The sequence below is a fragment of the Sander vitreus genome, chromosome 7 (genome assembly GCF_031162955.1).
Source record: "Sander vitreus isolate 19-12246 chromosome 7, sanVit1, whole genome shotgun sequence".
NCBI classification, from domain to species: domain Eukaryota; kingdom Metazoa; phylum Chordata; class Actinopteri; order Perciformes; family Percidae; genus Sander; species Sander vitreus.
In genome coordinates, this window is record NC_135861.1 from 12,545,658 (window position 1) to 12,567,258 (window position 21,601).

Genomic DNA, 21,601 nt, shown 5'->3' on the forward strand with positions numbered 1-21,601 from the left:
ATTAATGGTGAAAGTTAATAAAACGCGAGGAGGTTAGGAAAAATAATAAAAACTATTCCAAATCTTTTTGCCAACAAAATCCCAAGATTATTAGCCTATAATGCAAACAAATTATTGTCGCCTACATACGACTATATTAAATTGGTACACACGCGCACATACACACGCACACGTTGACATAGGGGCCTATATGGTCTACACGCAGCAAAAAAAAAGAAAACACAATAATGAACTACATTTCCCAGAAGGCAAAACACAGCAGCCGCATGCTGATTGGACAGCACCGGTTTGCCGTCATCGGCTCATACAAACAAACTAGCAGCAACAGTCAGTCTGTGCCCCGAAGACAATCATGCGAAGAAACAAACTTTTCTAAATTACTTTCGCGTCTCTTATCTAATCGACGAAACCAACACCATTGCCGTTAAAGGTAAGTTTTACTATTGAGGGTGAAGATAGTGAAGATTTGCTACCTGCTAAATTGCTAGTAGCGTAAGTGGTTTATGCTAACGTTAGTGTTGAATGAGTCCAGTGTCAACTAAGAGCTACTTTACCGTTAGCATGTAAGCTAGTGTTCTTCTCTCCATCTATTGCCTTTTACATTATTTAAAGTATATGGATAGCAAGACGATAAAATGGCAATGAATTCGCGATTTAGACTTGGTTTATGTGTGGCTTTATTTTACTTTAGCTAACGTTACTTTTGTTAAATGTGAACCAGCTAACGTTAGCTAACATGGCTACCTGAAGCTCAGCTCTTTCTGCTGAGGTTCTGTTTGAAATGGACTTAATCTGTTTTTACGCACTGCGCAGTGCTTTCCACATGTGACTCTTCTTGCATGAGAGAAGAACTGTTTCTTTGTCTGTGTATCATGTGTGTATGCTAACTGTATTGAGCGTTTTTATTTACTGGACTTATGGCGCCATCATGTGTTAGCATTTGGAAACTACACCAGATTTGAGTAGGCTGTCAGTCAAAACTGTCCATCTCTCATGCAGTTAAAGGTTTGAAGAAACTCAACTGTGATTTGTTTTTAAGTTTTATAAATTTCGTGATAACTGTTTTTTTTTTTTGTCCTTGTGTAGGAACTGTTGTGATTGTCAGATGAATTTCTCTGAGGTATTCAAGCAATCCAACCAACTCTGCAAAGTTTCCCCAGATGGGAAATATTTGGTAAGTTGGTTTAGTGGTTTCAAAATAATATTTGTTAATGTGTAGTTTTGTAGTGTAGTGCAGTAGACATAATCATTCTAACTCTGATTGTAATTCCCATGATTAGGTTGCTACTTACACATGGATAACAGTGCAGTGTGTTAGAGGTCTTTCTGACTTGTCTCTTTGACCCTACTTGTCAGGCTACCTGTGTGCAGTACAGGCTGGTGGTGCGAGATGTGAGCACCCTGCAGATCCTGCAGCTCTACACCTGCCTGGACCAGATATCTCACATGGACTGGTCATCTGACTCTCTCTTTATCCTTTGTGCTATGTACAAGAGAGGACTGGTACAGGTAGGCTATCAAAAGAGGACAGTAATGTGAGTCTGTGACTCAACATGTAGTGTAAATACTGGTGGTCAGTCACCTGATAGGTTGCAGTCAATCCTACTCTGCTAGATTTATACTGTTAGTAGAGATATGATTTAATTGTTTTTTATGTGACACTGACAGAGCATGTTTAATGTAATCTTGTCTTTATCTATAGAGTATCACCATAAGTGGAATAGTTTGACCTTTGGTCAGACAATGTAAGTAATATGAAGTCATCTCCTTAGGCTCCAGTAGCTTATGGTAGCCATTTGCTATTCATTTTTGACACTTGGATTGAACAATAAACTAAGCAATCTAATAAATCAGCAACTAAAATGGTTTGTCGCAGTCTTAAAAAACTTTATCATATAGTTTGCCCAAGCAAAACTAGATTTCTATCGTACAATCACATTTTGACAACAAAAGTGACATTTTAAATGGTTTAAAACATTTGTTTAGACCTATGCGAATGGTTCTATGTGAGATAATAAAATAACATTTTTGAGACAATGAAGAGAGAGGATGGAAAAGCTATGTTATTAAAATATATTTTAAAGTATCAAGACACTTTAACCTAGACCACAGGATTGGAATGTATCTGTGTGATTTGTTTTGTGGCAGTGAAATCAATCATTTTTTCAGCTAAAGTTTTGTCTGAGGCCTTCTTAGGTGCTGTTTGGATTTAGTTTGCACAGACTTTATTGCATAAACTACTAAAAGGCCATTGTTCATACGGAGAAAATAATACTACTACCTCGTCCAAACAAATATTTGTTGTCTTCACTGGTAGTGTTTCGAGTTTTAGTTTCACTTAAATACTGTCCTTTTACATGAGGGTTGTTCTTATTTCAGAAGTGGTTAAACTGTTGATTATGTGTTATTCTGTAAAGCACCATTTAATGTTAACAGTACTTTACAGCACTGTAGATTTGGGTTTTAAAAATCACAATGTATCCACTCTAGAAGCTTTTACATCTATTGTTTTTGTCTCTTTAATTTAGTTTTTTGAACAATTTCAATTTACATTTTCTATTTAAAAAAAACAAAAAAAAAAACACAACCTTCTGGGATGGGAGAAAAACCTGCTCTGGTTTATTGGCATTTCATTAAACTAATAAGCACCAGGAAAAGCCACGGTGCCGCTGCAGAATAGCCTCGGGAAGGAACTTGTTTTGGTGGAACGTTTACGTTCAAAGGTTGTTTTAGTTGTGCAACAGAAAACTCAGATTGGACAGATAGTCTAGCTAGCAGTCTGGATTTACCCTGCAGAGATCTGAGGAGCAGTTCTCAGAAATCGACCAGAGTTTAAAATTCCAAAGCAAACAAAACAGAAGGTAATGGACATCCAGCTGAAAAGAGTGAAATCCGGCGGAATTTCCGACAGCAACGGAGCAATCCCGGAAGTGGAACGTCATGGATATACTTTTATTTGAATGAATTTCACAGGGTACTTTAGTGTGTGCACTAGTTAAATAGTCCTATTGGTAAATAGTGTTTCAACATTTACATTGATTAAACATGTAGACAACATATAAGATATGAAGTAATGTACACCAGAAATCCACACCCAGAAGCTGCTGTTTTAAATAAAATTCCCCATTAAACACAACAAGAAAGGCATCATGAACCTTTCTTTAACAGTGTCACTTATCATTCTTTTTACATATTTTCCTGAATACAAAGACATGTCATTTGATGAACCATGCAGTTTATTTCTCTTTTTAAACTCATTACACCAGCTCCTTTTTTATTTGAGAAGGCTCAAAAATATAAACATTTTCTGTTGATGATTTATTCATGTTAATGGAAAATAGGGAAATGCATGCTACTTTTGAATTTATGTCCATACTTTTTTTTTTTTTTAAACTTGCATCCTAATCAGCAGACAGCTTGTAATAATTAGCCTTGTTTTTGCAGTTGAAGAAGTTCTGCATGCTAGTGTAATGTCAGTTTTATGTGCAACACAGGGCAAGTAGCTTACCTTTGCAGCGGTATCCAGCGCCAGTCTTTCATGGTTTCTGATGCTCAAGTGTTTCTTGCTGTTTGAAATCAAATTTAGGGAGATAAAAGATGTGTGTGAGGGATGTCATCAGTTATGGCTGATTGCTGTCCTTCTGTCACTCTGGCTTTCTCTTCAGGTGTGGTCTCTGGAGCAGCCGGACTGGCACTGTAAGATTGATGAGGGCTCAATAGGACTAGTCTCCTCGCGCTGGAGTCCAGACGGACGTCACATTCTCAACACCACTGAGTTCCACGTAAGTGTGAAGTTGGTGCGTGCATTCGTTCATGCCCACAGAAGTGTGTTTATGCTTGTCTGGTTTCAACTGTTGCTGTCCCGCAAGGAACGGGGACCTGAAAATAGCCAGACACCAGAGCCTGTCTTGACCGCCCCTACAGCCCCCCACCTGCTGCATGTATTCAGCCTGATTTCATAGCTCCCTTCCTGTTAGTGTCCTGTCATACATGGGTCTCAAGTACCTCTGGAACATGGATGCAATGTGTATGTACCCTTCCGATGTAGGTCTGGTATTTTCTTTGGCAGCCAGTCCTATTAATGATGTTCTCAGTTTAACAACAGTGAAGGAAAAAAAATAATTAAAATGCAGTGAGATGAAAGCAGGCAGTCTAAAACAAAAAGTCAGTACAATTTTTAAGGAGGTTTTAAGTGATTTAATCAGCCAGCCATAGCTCCATAGGTTTTGTTTGTTCATGTTTCTTACATTTAGTGAAAACTGTAGTTGTTTCAATGCAGTGACATACAATCACAGGTCACACATTGAAACAAGCAAAGGATGAAAATGAGCTCATTTTGGAGATTATTTTCACACAACGAAACCAAAGTTTTGAGGAAATTACACTTCTTAGTATGTGGCAGCTGTTTAATGAGTATGAGGGCCAAATTAAACAAGGTTATGCAGTGGGTATTTGAGGTTGAACTTGACTTGGCTGGTAGCGTTTCTGACCCTCATGTCAGTGTATCAGCAATCAATGAATGAATGAATGAATTAATGTTTTATACAGAGACTGATACTGCAGCTGATGCAGATATTACAGCGTTTAATTTTTTCTACTGCGTTTCTTTACATCAATATATCTGTGATAAGCTAATATCGGCCAGTAAATCGATATAGGCATGGATGGAAATATTGGGGTTTTGTTAATGGTGACCTTTAGAATTATGTGGCACATCGGTTTTTTTTTCAGTATATTCGAGTCATTCCTCAGTAGCGGGTGTGACTAGTGGAAATTCTTTCATACAATAATATTGACCCTCCTGTATAAGGGTACACCTAAATATATTTACCTCCAGAAATACTTAATTTCATTACTTTAAATACTTCCATGTCATGTAAAAGGCACTGTCACTCATTGCTCCTGCCAAAAACAGGCTTATGAAGGAAAAGATTCAGGAGATTGTTTGTTTATAACTGTCTGCAGAATGAAACCCAGACTAATAAAGATGTGTTTAGTTCTATTCTATGCCTCTTGACTCTTGGTTTAAATTCACTTTTTATAGTAAGCATGTGTTGTAAGGGGTGAGAAGCTATAGCAGCTACCCTCGGGCCATGTGGAATATGATGGGGGCACCATGGTGGGCTGCGTCTTGTCATGCTGAACCTGACTCCAGGAATCATTTGACAGGTGTTGTGGCCCAACACACAACTGTGTCTGGTCTGGAGAAGGGTGCAGGGAGTGCAAGTGTCTGTGGCATGTCTGCTTTGTGTCTGTCTGCATCTTCAACAAAAAAAGGAATAGGATGGAAAGGAATTGAGGCTCTTTCCCTAAGAAGATATAGCATCTGCATAGAACAGAATCGCTTAGGTCTGAGAAAGTCTGAGCGTGACTTGTACTTATCTTATGTTTGAGCACACGAATAGGCAAGTTCGAAGATCAATATCAAAAGTATTTATTATTTAAACGTATCTGTCAAATGACTCATCATAACCACTTTGAACTGCTTACGTCATTCCTTTCTTGAAACGGTTAGTCAATCAACGGAAAAATAATTGACTATTCTGGTCTGTCAGGCATGTCTTTGTTCAATAGTGAGTTTGGAGTCGGAATGTCGGTCAAAGCAAACAGTTTGATGATTTTGGGCTTTAGAAAATATTTTTCTGACCTTTTTACAGAGAAAGCGATTAATAGAGAAAATACGTAGATTAGTCGATAATGAAAATAATTATAATAATTACAGCCCTATACCAGTGTTCTTTAGATGTTTGTTTTTTTCAACCTTCGAGGCAGCCATTTGTTTCTTGAGATGGGTAATCCTGTACTGGTTCTATCACTGGAAAGTGATATGCAAAGGTCAGACTATGATACTTAATTTAACCGCACACAAGTCAATGTTTCTGGTCAAGAGCTCTGAGAAGGCAGATGGCAAGCCCTGACACAATATTATCGCCTTATTATTCCTTATTCTTGTACTTTTTTCATGGTCACAACATCCTCTCACCTGTGCTGTTGTGAATTTAAAAACGTGTTACTCAATGCCCTTATCACCCAGCTAAATATGAGCAGGAAGTTAAGTACTGCTAATGGTTACTGAGCATACTTTAGTAGTTGAGGTTGAAAAACTCAGTTAACCGAGGCAAAGTAGGCACACCGCATTGCCAATGGGCTAACTGAACTTACCTTCACCCCAGCCCAACATTTCATTAAGGCTGTGCCAGACGGGTGTTGGTGTCAGGTTTGAATTTCAGCCCCACTCATAAACAGCCTGCTATATTAACTTGTTTAGGGACAGCTGCCTATGGTGTGGATCGTGCCACTGTGTGTTTGTCTGTGTCTGTCAGTAAATCTGCTTAGCTGGCTGTATGTTTTCTTTTAAAACCCAAACAGAATATTTCTAGATCTTTCTGATTTGCAGGTGCACCATCATTTATTAGCTCACCACTGACATTGTAACTGTATGAGAATTATAAAGCATATTGTGGCTCTAGTGCTAACAGGATTGCAGCTCTACATACTACAGGTAAGGACCTCTTTTCTATACAGCTAGAAAGGCTCAAAGGTAGAACTACAATGTGTTTTAGGCAGACATAATACAAAACTGCTGGTTTCATATATGAGATCGTGCCATGTCACAGATTTAATAGAAAGTCTCATTGCTGAAACCTAGCCTGTGTATTGTGAGACTTCACGCAACTTGTCTCGTATTTGAATTCCCATCATTTATCTTAGGACCTTACTAAATGCCACTCACACATCCATGTTAATCCACCTTTACCAGCTGAGGGGTGATAAACTGAGGGTGGAAAAACTCCAGCCAAGGACATCATTAAGCTTGACTTCTCTAATGGTTTTTACATTGTTGGGATCGGATTAGCATTAGCATTCTTGGCCAGTACTGCTGGAGCCTTGCTAACGTGTAGCATTGTTGGCAACGGCGCTACCGGATAAACTGCAAACGTAGGCAGCTGCTGCACTTCAACATGGGACAATAGCTCACCCATACCTATGTGTGGGCTGCGAGAGGCTCCAGTTCCTTGGTAGAATCATGAGGCTGTAACAGGAGAATTAGGCTATATTGGTTTGAGATGGCGTCCGATGTGGAATGCAGGCAGTCTAATCCTCTGCTGACAGATAGGCCTATATGCCATCAAATGCACTCGCCCATTCTCTCTCACCCACATAGGTGCGCAACAAGAATGGCTGATCCAGTCTGTAAATTTAGTCTACAACTGATCATAGTTATCATGTTGGCCACAGGCTGTCCTGTTGGAAATGTTCCCCAATTCTGTGGTTTTCTTTTTATGAATACTTACAAATAGATACTAAGTGGATGTGATGGTACAAATTGGCTGCAAATGTCCCATTTGGCAGTGTCTTAAAAACATCTGTCATAACATGTCAAGCAAAGTTTATTGGTGCAGCTCTTAATTACAGTTACAGTCTCAAAGGGCTTCACACATTATGAAATAATCCCTTTTTGGAAAACCTTCACAACCACCAGTATGTAAAGGAACCATAGGAACCATTTCCTAATGGGGATTCCTTGCACATGTAATGATCAAAACAATAATAAAATCTACTTGTCTGTAATTACAGCCTGTACTGATCACCAGTACCAGTTATGCTAACCCCGCTACAGACGTGAAGTTGTGCATCTCTGATGGATAAGCAGCAGCTGTTGTAGTGGAGTTTTGACTTTTCACGCCACCCTCAAGTCCCTAGCCCCCATCCCCAAGCTGCTGCTCACCTTTGGTGAGAATACTCAAACTAAAGTGTAACTTTACCAACTAAATATCCTATTGCATACCACCCCACATGGAAAAGCATTTCCCACCTATTTTCTTCATGCTACCCTTCCTCCACCCAGTTTAAAGTTACACTGCCTTTCGGGTCTTGATCTCTGTGCATCCCCTATGTGGTGGGTTCAAGGCATCTAAGAATTGTAAGTCTGTTTCAGCAATGTTGATTTTGGTTGCCATGGCACCATGTCTGAGGGGATGTCCAGGAAGTGTGCAGTGAGATGTTATTACAGGGTCTACACAGCTGGATGTCTTGACCAAACAGGAGGGTCGACACTTCAGCCCAGTTAGGTGACGGGCTTTACCCAGTTCAAATGTCTGTCTGGACACTATGATGAAAGCCTTGTCAGTTAAGTAGTTTTAGCTCTGCACATTCTCAAATGTAAAATACAGCATTAAAGGAAGGCTTCAATTTTAATTGCGAAAATATTTTCTGAAGAATAATTTATTATTGCTATTTATTTGTGTGTATACAGGGTTCTTTCCAGAATATCTAGCTGCGATGGTGCAAAGAAGTACAAGATATTGTTCTCTGTTACAAGCTTGAATTGCAGAAGAATACTCAGTATTCAACAGTAGAGTATGATAGTATAGTGTGTGTGCAGACATCGGTTTTAAGGATGACATACTGGCTAAAATTGTAAATTTAGTAGGATAGGATAAGTTTTCTGTTGAGGCGACTTTGAGAAAGGGAATGTGTTTAACAATCTTCTTGGCTCGTGTACATAACTAGTTCAACATTTTAATGTCCTAAACATTCAAAGCATGATCAGACAGGGCTTTATCCACCCACTTAATACTGGCTTACTGTAAGCTGTAAAGTAAGGTATAAGTACCATGCATTTAACACCCTTAATGTTGCAGTGTTGTTCTTGCATGCCCTTGATATATGGATTGTAATTACAGTAGTCTACTACTGTTATAGGTTGTGTTTAAGACAGTAGTGAACCAAACGAGACATGACTTTGTTGTGCAGCATCAGGAAAGCAGCCGCCGGTTATTGAACTACTGTATGTCAAACTTCAAAACTGTTAACAACTCAGTGACCTGTAGAAAATGAATGCAGATGTATATTATGTGCCATATATATCTGTATTTAACTACAATGTTTTTGTGGACTGTAACTCCTGTTAACAGTGTGGTTTAGGGCTGTACGATATGAGGAAAATATGCAATAACGTTGAATATCGCAATAACGATATTACTTGCAATAAACGGATATTAAAATGTGAAAAGATTCTGCCTTTCTGTGGCTTTTAGTACACTACTAAAATACAAAAACAAATTGCTTGTCGAATTATAGAAACTGAATGAAAATGATTTCCAACATTCTTTTAACATTGAACTGAACAAGTGTTCGCAATGTGTTTATTGCTCTAGTTGATATCGCGATGACGATAGAAACATGATTTATTGAACATCCCTAGTTGGGTTGCAGCTTTCTCTGAACACCTTAACACCCAGGCAACTGTACAGTAGTACAGATCACACAACAGTGTCCCAAAAACATGTCATGTGCGCCTTTGTTTTTTGAAGGGCAAGATACCACATATCATACTGGTCCTTGAGTCCAAATATGCTGCATTGTTGGCTGAGTGCCACCTGCTTGTGTTGGCATCAGTCTTGTTGAAGTGAGACTGGCTGGTATTTGAGTGACTGTTGTTAAAACTAAACATTAACGCGTGGTCTCTTTTGTTATGCCGACATGTGGCCAGATAGTTTTATTATTATTTACTTGACTTATTTGGCACTGCTTCTCATTTGTGGGAATGTACACAACGTGCTGGCTATGCAACTCACTGTTAATTTGCCACACTTGTCTAACATTACATCTTGGGTACTAAATGGACTGGTCCTTTTTTCTTGCTATGTGTTGATGTTGTTTGGATCTGTTAATTTAATAATTGCTCAAGTCCTAATTTAATCTGTATAATCCCTTCCGATCCCTGTCAGTGACTGCAAACCTTAAACATATGTGGTTATTCCCTGTGGAAATACACTCCACACACTCAGGGCTCTATAGGCCAGGGCCATCCATATAGTGATAGACTGATACCATGTCAGTGTCTAATGTTCCTCGCGGAGATTTATCATAGACCTCTTCAAAGACATAAGGCACTCTGTCCACAGCCGTTAAAGGGCATCATGGACCATGCTAGCCTGGACTGTAGTCTGGATCTGCCTGGCTGATGGACAAGTGTTTGGGTGCAAAGGAGCACTTAGAGGCCTCATTATGCTAGTGGCCTGGTTGATTGAGCTCTTATTAGGTTGCTGTTGACACCCAGTCGCCATACACAACACTTATTAGATCATAGCCTCAGTTAAGATCATCTTACTTAAATTATTAAGTAATTGATCTCATATAGACTAAAGTCTTGTAGAGAGCAAGTCTGGTCCAAATGGTCATGTCGTTTTCTCAAAGTGGCTTGTAAAACCAGGTTGTTGTTTTCTTTTTTACATGTGTAGAACCCTACTGAATTATCAGAATAGCCCATACTGTACCCATATTAGCTTATCACAGATGTCACTATCATTGTGGAAGTTGGCTGATAAGAAACAAGAAGTTTTAGACAAAAATCTCAAAGATGTTTGTGTAATGGCAACACTGTTCCTAAATTGTCCACTAGAGATCACTGAAAACTTAATTTTTAACTGTAAAATGTCCCACACTATGTACACATCTTTGTCACAATTCTTTGTATAGTATTATAGTTTATAGTTAAAGGATAATTTATCAAAATGTTTGTTTGTGTTATGTGTCTGTTAAAAAGTTAATATTGGTTGATATATTGTCACCAGATATTTTTTTTTAACTCTCAATCATCAATACATATGTGTCTGCCTCTAAAGTCCAGTTTTTCTCAGGCTCTAACTTATGTATGTATGTATATTTTCCCTTTACGCTGCCAGGCAGTATGGTGTGCATGTCATACTTTCACTTGTGAGATAATCCCCAGTGATTATTTTTTTCCCCCTCTTTCCTCTGGTGCCTTGACAGCTGAGAGTCACCGTCTGGTCCCTGTGCACCAAAGCTGTGTCTTACATCAAGTATCCCAAAGCATGTCAGAAGGGTCAGTATGAGAATGATATTGTTTTATTTATTTTGACGTGGCTTATGAGTGTATATGTATTACCAGGAGTACCTGGTGGCAGGGCCAGTGGTCTGAGTGCCTCAGCATGCCCCATGAATCACATGCCGTTCTTTACCTTGTGGCGTGACCCTGGGTACGAGGCCAAACTATGGTCCTCTTTGCTGACAGCTGTGCCCCGCTTCAGTAAATGGGGCATTCTCTTCATAACAGGCCTGTCAGCAGCTTGGGGAAAAATGATTGCCCATGACTCTTCCCATTTCCCGCATGCAATACTATGTCCCTCTGCGACCCGTATATCCTCAGAAACGTCCTACAAAAATGGCCATGATAGTTACATACCGCTGACCTGATGGTGCCATAGTATTAGATAATTACATTGGATAAGGTAAACAGGGAACCACGAGATTACATATTCAGTTATCAGAATAGATAATTGGCTTTTTTTCTCCAGCCAATATATAAAGATGGCTTTGATCAAAGTTGAAAATGTTTTTTATCATGTCATTGTATTTATTTATTCTTTGCTGCTACTGTAACTAAACCTCCCTGAGGAATCAACCTTTATGAGTGCTGAATAAAGTGGCCAAAAACTAGATATGGCAACGCTTAAGTGGAAAAATCTTACACAACCACAGCCATCCCTTAAATCAAAGAAACATATTTATAGAAATGTCTTTGTTCCTGTTGCCATAAAATATCAGTAAGGACAGCCACATGTTGAAGCCATCTTGCTAACTCAGCAGACAGCACTTCATATCTATTTATTTAAACTTAATTTAGTCCTCACCATCGAGTACCTGGTGCTCCTTTTTAATGTAGCTTCTATTGTGTATTGAGTTTTTATGTGACTCTGTCCAGTCTGGATGTGATATGATGTGTTGTAATGTACCCTTTTTAATAGCAGTCTTTAAACATGCAAACCAAAGACAAATTTCTGCTGTTTTGCACGCAAAAAGTAGACAATGTATTTTTCGATTTTATATTATAAAACTGTTATGATTGTTTGATAACTTGTACTTAATAAACTTTACTAAATGTCTTTTAGGTTGATTTCTAGTTAGTGTTTTACTGTCTATTACGGTGTCCTTGTAAGATCTTTATCAAACTTGTGATTATATGCCATAACTGGTGTAATTAAAGCTTTCTCTCATAATCTTTCACTCACAGGCATAGATTTCAGCAGAGATGGCTGCTATATGGCCCTGGCTGAACGCCGTGACTGCAAAGACTATGTCAGTGTATTTGTGTGTGACGACTGGCATTTACTCAGGGTAAGTAGGACTTTAAAATTGTACTTGAGTTTTATGACCATGATTATATGTTTGACATTTACTGGTAGGTAAGCTAAGCAACAGTAGAAGACATCTAAATGTAGGTGACCTTAAAGTTGTAGAGTATCCGCCTGTGACGGTAGGAATAGAGTTTGGTAAAGCATCTCAAACATGATTTGCATTACAGTAATGATTTACATCGTAGTTTAAAAGCTTCACTGCCACATATACTTCAAATATTAATAATTTGAAATGTCATTGACCAAGATGGAGTATAAACTTTCATCGCTTGACAACATCAAAATTATCGATTTTCTGTAAATGTGTAGTGTAAATTAATTTCATTTAATTTATCTCTGTCACAGCATTTCGAGACTGAAACACAGGACCTGGCAGGGTTGGAGTGGTCTCCCAATGGCTGTGTGCTGGCAGTGTGGGATAGCTGTCTGGAGGTGAGTCATTTGTCTTACAGACTTAAGATTTTAAAAGAGAATAGCTTAAATTAACTACCCTGCAACTCTGTTGAGCAGGAACTGTATCTTTCTGCTCTAGTGGATCACCATAAGGTTTGATTAAAAAAAAACAATCTACAGTTTAATATTTCACCCGTAGACACAGAAACTGAAGCTGCTGGCTAAGAATGGTCAGTTTAGAGATGAAAACGCCAATGTAGGAGTGCACTCAAGGTCCATCATTAAAGTAGACAACCACATTTTTAACAGTTTGACTTTTGAGGCCTGTTTGGTCATTTGATATCATATAATATATAAATAAGTACACGTGTCCTTGCATCAGCTTAAATAGAAAGTAAAATAAGATGAGGCTGTTGATCTCTTGAGGGGAAATTCACACGTTACACAGCAGTACAAGAATCTGAAGAGATATGAAACAGTAACATATACTGTATAAAGGGACTGGTTTGATGAAAAAAGTCAAATACAAGATACCCTAAAGCTCCCACATGCAGCTTCAGATATGTGCGTATTCATCTGTGTGTATCACCTCCACAGTACAAGGTGTTGCTGTATTCTTTGGATGGCCGGTTGCTGTCAACCTACAGTGCCTATGAGTGGTCGCTGGGTGTTAAGTCTGTGACCTGGAGCCCCAGCAGCCAGTTCCTGGCCATTGGCAGCTATGATGAAAAAGTATGGACAACCCTTAAAAAATGATAGCTGATGACATTGAGATATACGATATTACATTAAAGCTTGACTAATAACTATGAGTAATCACTGTAAAGCTCAAAAGAGCACTCCACTGATTTGGCATTGCACTTAATATTGTCACCTATATTACCCACAATGCAACTCGACCGGCCAGCGACAGTTCAGTCAGCGATTCAGGGGTGTTGTGTTAGTAGCAGCTAATGTAGCCTGGAGTCGCAAGCCTCAAGCAGAGATGAGGAGTTTTCAAACTTCTAATCTTCAGCCCCAACCAATGCTGACTCAATTGACATCACTTGAGGCAATCTTTCAGACTTTGCGCAGCTCCATCGTGAGGCACAAAAGGCTTTATAGAACTATTTTCACATGCAGTTGTGCTGCAGTCTGTTAACGGACTTTGATGTGTACAATCGGTGGAGTTCCTCTTTAAGAAATGGATTTATTCATTTCTGCAAATAAAAAATTGTATAAACGTAAAGTGTCAAACGTGTTTATATCTGGACTATTATTTGTTATATTATCAATATCAGTACAAAGTAAATGACAAGACTTAATTACCCTCCATGTCAGGTGCGCATCCTCAATCATATCACGTGGAAGAAAATCGCACAGTTTGAGCACATAGCAACCATCAACAACACAAAAGCAGTGAGTATTTTCCATCCTTCATGATGAGTCTTCGAAGGCATTGCAGTTCAAGTATTAACTGTTTGTTGTGTTTCAAGGTAGTGTATAAGGAAGTGGAGAAAAGGCCAGCTGTAGGCAGTGATGACCTATCGCTACACAACATCACAATCGGCACCACCCTATTCAACACCCAGAGCAAATGTATGTCCTCTTTTTAAAAAATATTCTAAAAGCAGTATTTCATTCGAACTACTAAGGTTAAGTAACCAACTTTGTCTAATCACATTTGTTGTGGTTGCCTACACCAGATGAGATCTGCCCACCGCCAGTCCAAGTTCCTGTAGTCAAACCAGACCCAGACCGAGCCAACCCCAAGATTGGTGTCTCTACTTTGGCATTCAGCTCAGACAGTCGCTATTTAGCCACCAAAAACGGTAAGACTTCACAGCTTTTCACCTGTACCTTAAGTGTGAACCCAAGAGAACTGTGTTATATATATATATATATATATATATATATATATATATATATACGTTTCCCATTTTGGTCATAAACATCAACTTTAGTGTTACTTTTGCTGTAATGCTCTATAAACTGAGAGCGGCTTTGAGTGTGTATCTGTGTTTCTCTGACCGTAGACAACATGGCCAGTGTTGTCTGGGTGTGGGACATGCAGAAGATGAGCCTGCTGGCTGTGCTTGAGCAGACATCGGCCGTCCGTTGCTTTCAGTGGGACCCCCGACGCCCCCGGCTGGCACTATGTACAGGCAACACAAAACTCTATCTCTGGTCTCCGGCAGGCTGCGTTTCTGTCCAGGTCCCCACTGAAGGTAACAAACTCAGACACTAAGAGTGGAAACTGCCAAGCAGCTGAAATACACGGTTCCATTATGATGTTCTCTAATGTAGAAAAGGGCCAGTGTGCTCTGATGTCTCTCTCTCTCTAATGTCTTACCCTAACCAAGCTGCCCAAGCCAACTTCTGCATGTTGGCAGCAAGAGTTCACTGATTCAGTTTTTAAGACCAACAACATTGGCTTGATCCCAGTAAAATCCAAATAGACATCTAAAAAATTAAATTGCAATTATCATTGCACAAAGTCAGAGTCAATACAACTTTTTTTAGGGTTTACAAACTGAATGTTGAATGTGGATTCTTAAGATGCACAGTGATTTATTTATATTATACTTATTTTGTGTATGTGTAGATACGTAGTGATCACACTTGCCCCTCTCCATCCTGCCAGGTGGTTTCCAGGTCCAGTCACTAAACTGGCACTGCAGTGGAGACACTCTGATCCTGCTCGGGAAGGACCAGCTGTGTTTGTGCTACATGGACACTGACCAGGAGGACAAGTAAAACATACAAAAACACAGGTCTCGAGAATAACTGGATTATTTAATCATGCACACTTGGCCGGAAATGTGTTAAGGTGATGACGAAGACTAGTGGGAACACTCCTCAAATTCTGTAACTGTAGCTGCTCGCCAAGTTTTTAGAGCCCTCAGTGCAGGTAACTGGGATGTTCCTAAGTTAAAAATGTATGGAAAACTTGTCTCCTGAGAGACAAAATGGATAAATATCACTTTTTTTAATAACCAAATGCATACCGAAGACCTAGTTTCAAGCACTGTGAGAAGATAGAGGTTTACAAAGTTTTACAGATTTCACTGTACTTTTTAAATTATTTTGTATGTTTTACTTTTTTGAAATTGTGTAATTATTTTGAATAAATTTTGTCATAAATAATGCAGCTTAAGGCAAGTTATTAAAATGTGGCATCTAAATCTTTCAGTTTATCACGAGTTTGTGTACTTAGCCCAGGCAGTACTAAATATATGAGGACCGTATTACTTGGCCTTTAGACATCATCTGTCTGTATGATGTCCCTGTTACAAAGCTTGAATTGTACAGCCACTGTAACTTAATCACTTTGTTTGCCATTCCTTAAAGTACGAACATAATGTAAATGCACTTCTCAACAATGACCAAAGCCAAGCATCTGACAAGAACATGTAGGCATTTATTATTCTCCATTGTGGCCACTGTGCTACAAATATAACAGAACAAAAAGTAAGCCTTCACATGTTTGTAATAACAAGTTCATCTCTTTTAAAATCATTAAATGAAATACTTCATAACTGGCAATGAAATATATTTTTTCTAGGACCCTTCATGAGTTTATTGCAAAAAATAACAGCAGATAAATAAAACCTAATTTGTATTACAAATCCATTTAGAATATTCCTTAAAAAACATCTGTCATGCAACCTCAACGTGCAGGGAGCATGCACAAAGCCAGAAAAAGGGATTTTGGGACACAATTATTCATTGGCATTGTTGAGCATGAAAATATGGCCTGTTACCTTTTTGATAGCAAAACAATGTATTGTAGGATGCAGTTTAGGGGGGAAAAAAACACCTCAATCCTGTTCACAAGATACATACAGTATGTGGTTAATGAACTGACTCCAAGCTATGTCTGCATGGATTTCATTTTGTAACCCAACCATTATTCCCACTGCAGTTTAATGCAGCTGAGTGCAAATGTGTGCTTAAAACAAATGCAGGACATTTAAGGCAACTTACAAGCAAGCATTAAGACATGGTTTACAAGTTCATGTTGCATTAAACATCTGTAACATACAAGAACATTTTAGCTATAGTAGCTAATGCAGCTCTCCAAGTGGTACATGAGCTCCCTACTCTGAGCAAAGACATATATAGGCGAATGTAAGCATGGAGAGCACAACATTGGCCAATAAGAGAGGGAGGTCACAACATGTAATTCATCATCTCCACTGAACAAGTTTCATGGATGCTAAAGAAATATTCCAGCTGTTATTTTCCACAAGTAACATACCTGAGCCCAGGGCTTTTCTGTATAGCAGTGCAGATCCTGGAACAGTTTCCCTATTAGTATCATTTATTACAATAAGCATGTGACATGACTGTTAAACTCAATCCATCAGCTGATATTCTGTGAAGCTACCCTATGGCCATGTGATCTGAATAATGCAATCCTTCATTTCAAACCATATTATATATATATTTGTAGCAAATCTGGAACATATTTTTGGCTTATGTTTCACTGCTCTCCTCTGGGTGGCCTGTTTGGCTGCAGAAACAAGCCCAAACAAAGCACATCCTTAACCCTTAAATAACAATCCTAATGTTTAAGTTCTTCTACCAAAATCTAAACTTTACATTAGTTTTGACAGTCTCTCAATCAGTGGTTAAACAAGGCGCATGAGAGTAGAAGAAGCTCAGTCTAGAATAAGTACAGAGGTGATGAATGGATGCAAGTGCTGTGTCCTTTCTCTCCAACTTATGTCACATGGGCATACACTCCTGCGGGCCCACATGGGTATGGCAGATCTGCGAGCGGCTCTTTGAAGGAAAGGGACTGGGGGTGCTAAAAACGGACAAAAAAAATGACGTCCATGCAGTGCTGCGCTTCATTTACCTACATAGGTAGACTGACCACTTGTCTGTAACACCAACTTAAGGAGGTGTGGACATCTCATGGGCTCAACTTACACACACAGGTTGCGCATTACGCAAGCGACTGCTTCCCTCAGACAGCGCAGTGTAACACAGACACATGGGTTGAACTCTGTTGTAATTTGAAAGAAACTGTGGATTTTAGAAGCCGATCTTGCCACGGGTTATGGAGTAGCCCAACTTGGCCTCATTGTTGATGAAGGACATGATGCCCAGATAGGTCTCGATGAGCAGGGGTCTCTCCAGTATCAGGACACCGTTAGCCCGACCGGGAATGGGGTGCTCCTTATAGGCTTTCTTCACTGCCTGCACCAGCTGGGTCCTGAAGTTGTCCATCTTGGCAAATAAAAGAAAAAAGAACATGAAACCAAAACACCCCTTTTTCCAATTAATCATGTTTTTTTTTGTTTTTTCAGCATAGTATACAATTTATATCTATATAAACACTCAATGTCTAGAATGCAAGCAACACATCCTGGAGCTGCTCTCAAGTGTGGAATAATGGATAGGACTCAGACTTTACAGCTGAAATGAACTTGCTCCATTTATTCTATGTAGCAATGCTAATGGCTCTGAAGAAGAAAATGCAGTCATATCCCCAGGATATTGCTCCATGTACTGTTGTTGCCTTGCCAAAAAGACATAAACATAACACAAAGTTATGAATACACTGTTTAAAGTTCTATAAATAACTGGCTTTCTCTCAAGGGATAACTTTTCTTTTTCAGGCAGCAATCAGTCTTTTGTTTTCAGTTGGACTGTGACTGCTTGAGTGTTTCTTGCTGCCTATTTTGCATGAACAAACTGCTGTACCAGTCGTCCCCATTGTTTGTCTTGTGAAATAAGCAAAAGGCCAACCACAAAACCTTTTCTACATTTCAAAATTTAAATCCTCAGAAGGTTTTAAAATGTAAAAGAATATTAGACGATGACTCAAAATGCATGTTTAGTCTTATTATAATTATAGTTAAAGGATTATACCTGGCAGAGAGAGGCCACCTTCTCATCAGCGTGGGCCATGGGGTGCTCTGTGAGGGTGGCGTAGGGCATGTCTGTAGACCAGGGGTTCCAGCGGTTTAAGAACGAGGCCCGAGGACGTTTGTCCCACTGAACACGAATCCCGTAGCCTTCTCTCCTGTAAGAAAACACAACAGTGTAGTAGCAGTGTGACTTTTAGACAGACAGCTACATGTGCTAGTAGCACACCAAAGCAATGCCACCAAGCAGAGCCACAGATGTTTACAGAGAAAGCCCTTTTTTTTTTTTTTTTAAATCGGATATCGTTTTTTCATTTTCCATTCCATTTCTTTATTTTCATCTCATTTATTTTACTTTCCTGTACAGAATTTTGTAAATATTTATATACTGTACATGTAAAAATAAATCAAGCTAATTATTACTTACTTAACAACATAAATGACAATAATACAACCAACAATACAGAACATGAACTGTCTGTAGAGAACTTATTACTTTTTACAACTAAGCAACAACAAAGTCTCAGCTGCAATATTTGAATGATTTCTCATGCCACATGCATGGCTGTCTGGAGTCCCATATTTAACGCTGGCTTTAACATACTTAGTGTAAATGTTGGCAGACTAAAACATGCTGGCGTACTTGTTAAGGGATTTGGGTGGGAACTCGAACTCGCCCACTGAGATGGTGTCTACAGCGTTGAGAGAGATCCTGACGACCTGCTGACACAACAGGTTGATGAAGTCGTACTTGCACACCAGCAGTGACCTGCGCACGGACAAAAGGTGTCAGATTGTGGCAGCAAACAATGTCAAATGTATGTTATGTGGTATATTTCCTCAAACTTATGGGTACCCAAAATCAACATTTTGACTTGCCTATCAGTTATAAGCACAAGCCTCTCCCTCTCATTGTTCCAGTGGTCAATTCTGCAAGAACAAACACAAAACTAACAAATATGCCATCTGCTTTTTGACAGTTATGAAGCACAATTTGAAACCAGGCCTAAATTGTTGTTTACTGAGTTGTGTGGTTAAATTGTTTTAAATGTATAGTATGAGGAGGAAAAACGATGAACTCTTTAAAGGCATAATTATATGGATGTGCAACTAGATGGAAAACAAGAGCCTAAAATCAAACCGCTAATGCTAACAAACATTTAGTCTGAAGCTTTAACAAATCTGCTGATGTATCCGTATGTATTAAATATATTCAACCCTGAAGTGCACACAGCAGCTCATCCAAACAGTCGCCTCATATTCCAGGCTGATGATAAATTAAACCGATGCATGCTGCTGGGATACTTACTCAGCTAGCAGCCAGACGCTGAGCACCTCTCCATCCTCAGAAGGGAGTGCCACAGTCCTGATGTCGCTCACAGCCTGCTCAATGGTACCTGGCTGAGATCAGCATCACACAACCGTCATGCATCAGCATCACCCATTCATCCCTGTGATGTGCTGATGTAGCTTTGACAATGCACTGTAAAGCACTGCTACTTAAGCGTAGTAAGTTAAGGTAATTGTGGTAAATAAACACGACCATTTATAAGAGCACGAGTGTATTTGAAGAGACATAGGCTACGCATTTAGTCTTATTAAAAACGGAGCGGGCTTGCTGCCGATTCACTTACCCTGAACACGAAATAGTCCTTCACTTTCGCTTGCATTGTGGGGTTATGCACATGAAAAGGCGTCAGCGTTTGTAACGGGGGACAGCAGGCCACGGAGGCTCCGTGTCCGAGGCTTCGCCCGGCCTCCGGTGGCGTGAAGGCAACCTCGACCCCCTCCTCGGTCTCTGCAGGGTGGAGAATCGCAGCGCCCGGACTGTCCGGCTCCATCGTGTCGTTCAGCTGAAGCATGGTGCAACAAACAATGTGCGCCAGGTGTTAGATTAGACGATGCCCTTTCGAAGATGCAGACTCGCCCATTGCGCAAGAATGTTGTTTTGATTTAGGGCTACGAGGAAGTAGTGTCCTCTTGCTTGCTTCACTTCCCCCTTTGATTTCCTTCCTCTTAAAGGGACATAATGCTTTAACCGAGGTCATTACAGAAACAGGTGTTTAGAGCGGATGAGCCCACTTTTCATAATTATCAGTTCTTTGATGACTAAATAATATAAAGTCGGCTGTCAATTTGATTTCACGCATCATATTAACCCGTTATTATGTGATTATGATGTCTCCATATTTGAACACCACACCCTCAGTCTGCTTTATTGTTTTTATTGGCTGCTATCCACTTTAAGCTTTAGGACTGAAGGGTTATCCAATAATAGTTTGTTTGTTATCTTAATGCTAACATTTGGCAGATAAATAACGTTCTTGACGACTCTATCCATGTATAATTCTTTTCTCATGAGGTGAGCAAAGATACATGTAAGAAAAGATAGATAGATAGATAGATAGATAGATAGGAAGGCAAACACTTAGCAAAGTCAATATATAAAATAAAAATGGAACAAATAAACAAAGATATAAAAGGTGCCAATGAAGATTATTGCTAAGATAAAAAGATAAAAGATGTCAATAATGAATACCACACATAGTCCTTTGAAGGATTGTTGCACAGTCCAGTGGGTAAGGTAAGGGTAGTGGATGTGGAGAGAGGCAACCAGCAGCCTTGGTCATGAGCCCCCTCTTTTGGCTGAAGCGTTGTAGAGCCTGATGTGAGTCCAGTGAGTCCAGCCTCCTGCCCAGCACTGAGCCGGCCCTTTTCACCAGCTTGTCCTGCTGCCTAGTGTCCTTCATGTGATGTGTAGTTTTTGGACAACAGTGGAGCACAGAAGAATAAGCCAGGCTTTGGCTACAGAGACAATGCTTGGTAATTCAATCGATTACTTCTTGATTTTAGTCTTTCATGGGATTTATTGACAAAAAGAAAACATGTAATATAAGATGAACATAGCATATCCTAATGCTGATTTTTCAAACTCAAATAGTTAAAACATTCACAATGTGAAAAAGTGATACAAAATAACTTTGTCAGGTAAACATTAAGCAAATTCTTTCTCCATAATAACTTGGTTGCTTCTTTTCATGTCCACCAGATTTGTCTTCTTCAGCTCAAGTTCTCATTGAATGTAATATTTTCCTTTTAATTTAGTTTTGCCTGTGTATTCAAATATTTTAATTTCAGCTCTTCCTCCTTTGATGACGTGGTCCCCAAAGCTAGCAGTCTGCCTCT

The 21,601-nt window shown here is 39.4% G+C and overlaps 2 protein-coding genes across 2 annotated transcripts; one reads left to right on the top strand and one right to left on the bottom strand.

The window, feature by feature from the left end:
• The first annotated feature begins 343 nt into the window (after positions 1–343).
• On the top strand, positions 344–15,687 carry wrap73 (WD repeat containing, antisense to TP73). The gene is made up of 13 exons (XM_078254674.1): positions 344–430; positions 1,087–1,174; positions 1,357–1,509; positions 3,666–3,782; positions 10,780–10,852; positions 12,041–12,144; positions 12,510–12,596; positions 13,155–13,289; positions 13,878–13,955; positions 14,033–14,135; positions 14,243–14,368; positions 14,573–14,764; positions 15,181–15,687. The coding sequence occupies exons 2-13, from the start codon at positions 1,106–1,108 to the stop codon at positions 15,291–15,293; spliced, it is 1,350 nt and encodes a 449-aa protein (XP_078110800.1). The 5' UTR covers positions 344–430; positions 1,087–1,105; the 3' UTR covers positions 15,294–15,687.
• A 250-nt stretch (positions 15,688–15,937) lies between these two features.
• On the bottom strand, positions 15,938–20,413 carry tprg1l (tumor protein p63 regulated 1-like). The gene is made up of 6 exons (XM_078254675.1): positions 20,050–20,413; positions 19,725–19,816; positions 19,295–19,345; positions 19,059–19,184; positions 18,420–18,573; positions 15,938–17,774 (listed from the first exon to the last, which is right to left on the bottom strand). The coding sequence occupies exons 1-6, from the start codon at positions 20,275–20,277 to the stop codon at positions 17,580–17,582; spliced, it is 846 nt and encodes a 281-aa protein (XP_078110801.1). The 5' UTR covers positions 20,278–20,413; the 3' UTR covers positions 15,938–17,579.
• Positions 20,414–21,601: the final 1,188 nt, after the last annotated feature.

Bases quoted from the DNA above. Each gene is read 5' to 3' on its own strand.
- wrap73 (XM_078254674.1), top strand. From the start codon at position 1,106: ATGAATTTCTCTGAGGTATTCAAGCAATCCAACCAACTCTGCAAAGTT. The intron at 12,597-13,154 runs GTGAGTCATTTG...TCACCTCCACAG, and splicing joins TGTGGGATAGCTGTCTGGAG to TACAAGGTGTTGCTGTATTC. The intron at 13,290-13,877 runs GTATGGACAACC...CCTCCATGTCAG, and splicing joins TTGGCAGCTATGATGAAAAA to GTGCGCATCCTCAATCATAT.
- tprg1l (XM_078254675.1), bottom strand. From the start codon at position 20,277: ATGCTTCAGCTGAACGACACGATGGAGCCGGACAGTCCGGGCGCTGCG. The intron at 19,817-20,049 runs GTAAGTGAATCG...TGCTGATCTCAG, and splicing joins AGGACTATTTCGTGTTCAGG to CCAGGTACCATTGAGCAGGC. The intron at 19,185-19,294 runs GCAAGTCAAAAT...GTCCGTGCGCAG, and splicing joins CTTGTGCTTATAACTGATAG to GTCACTGCTGGTGTGCAAGT.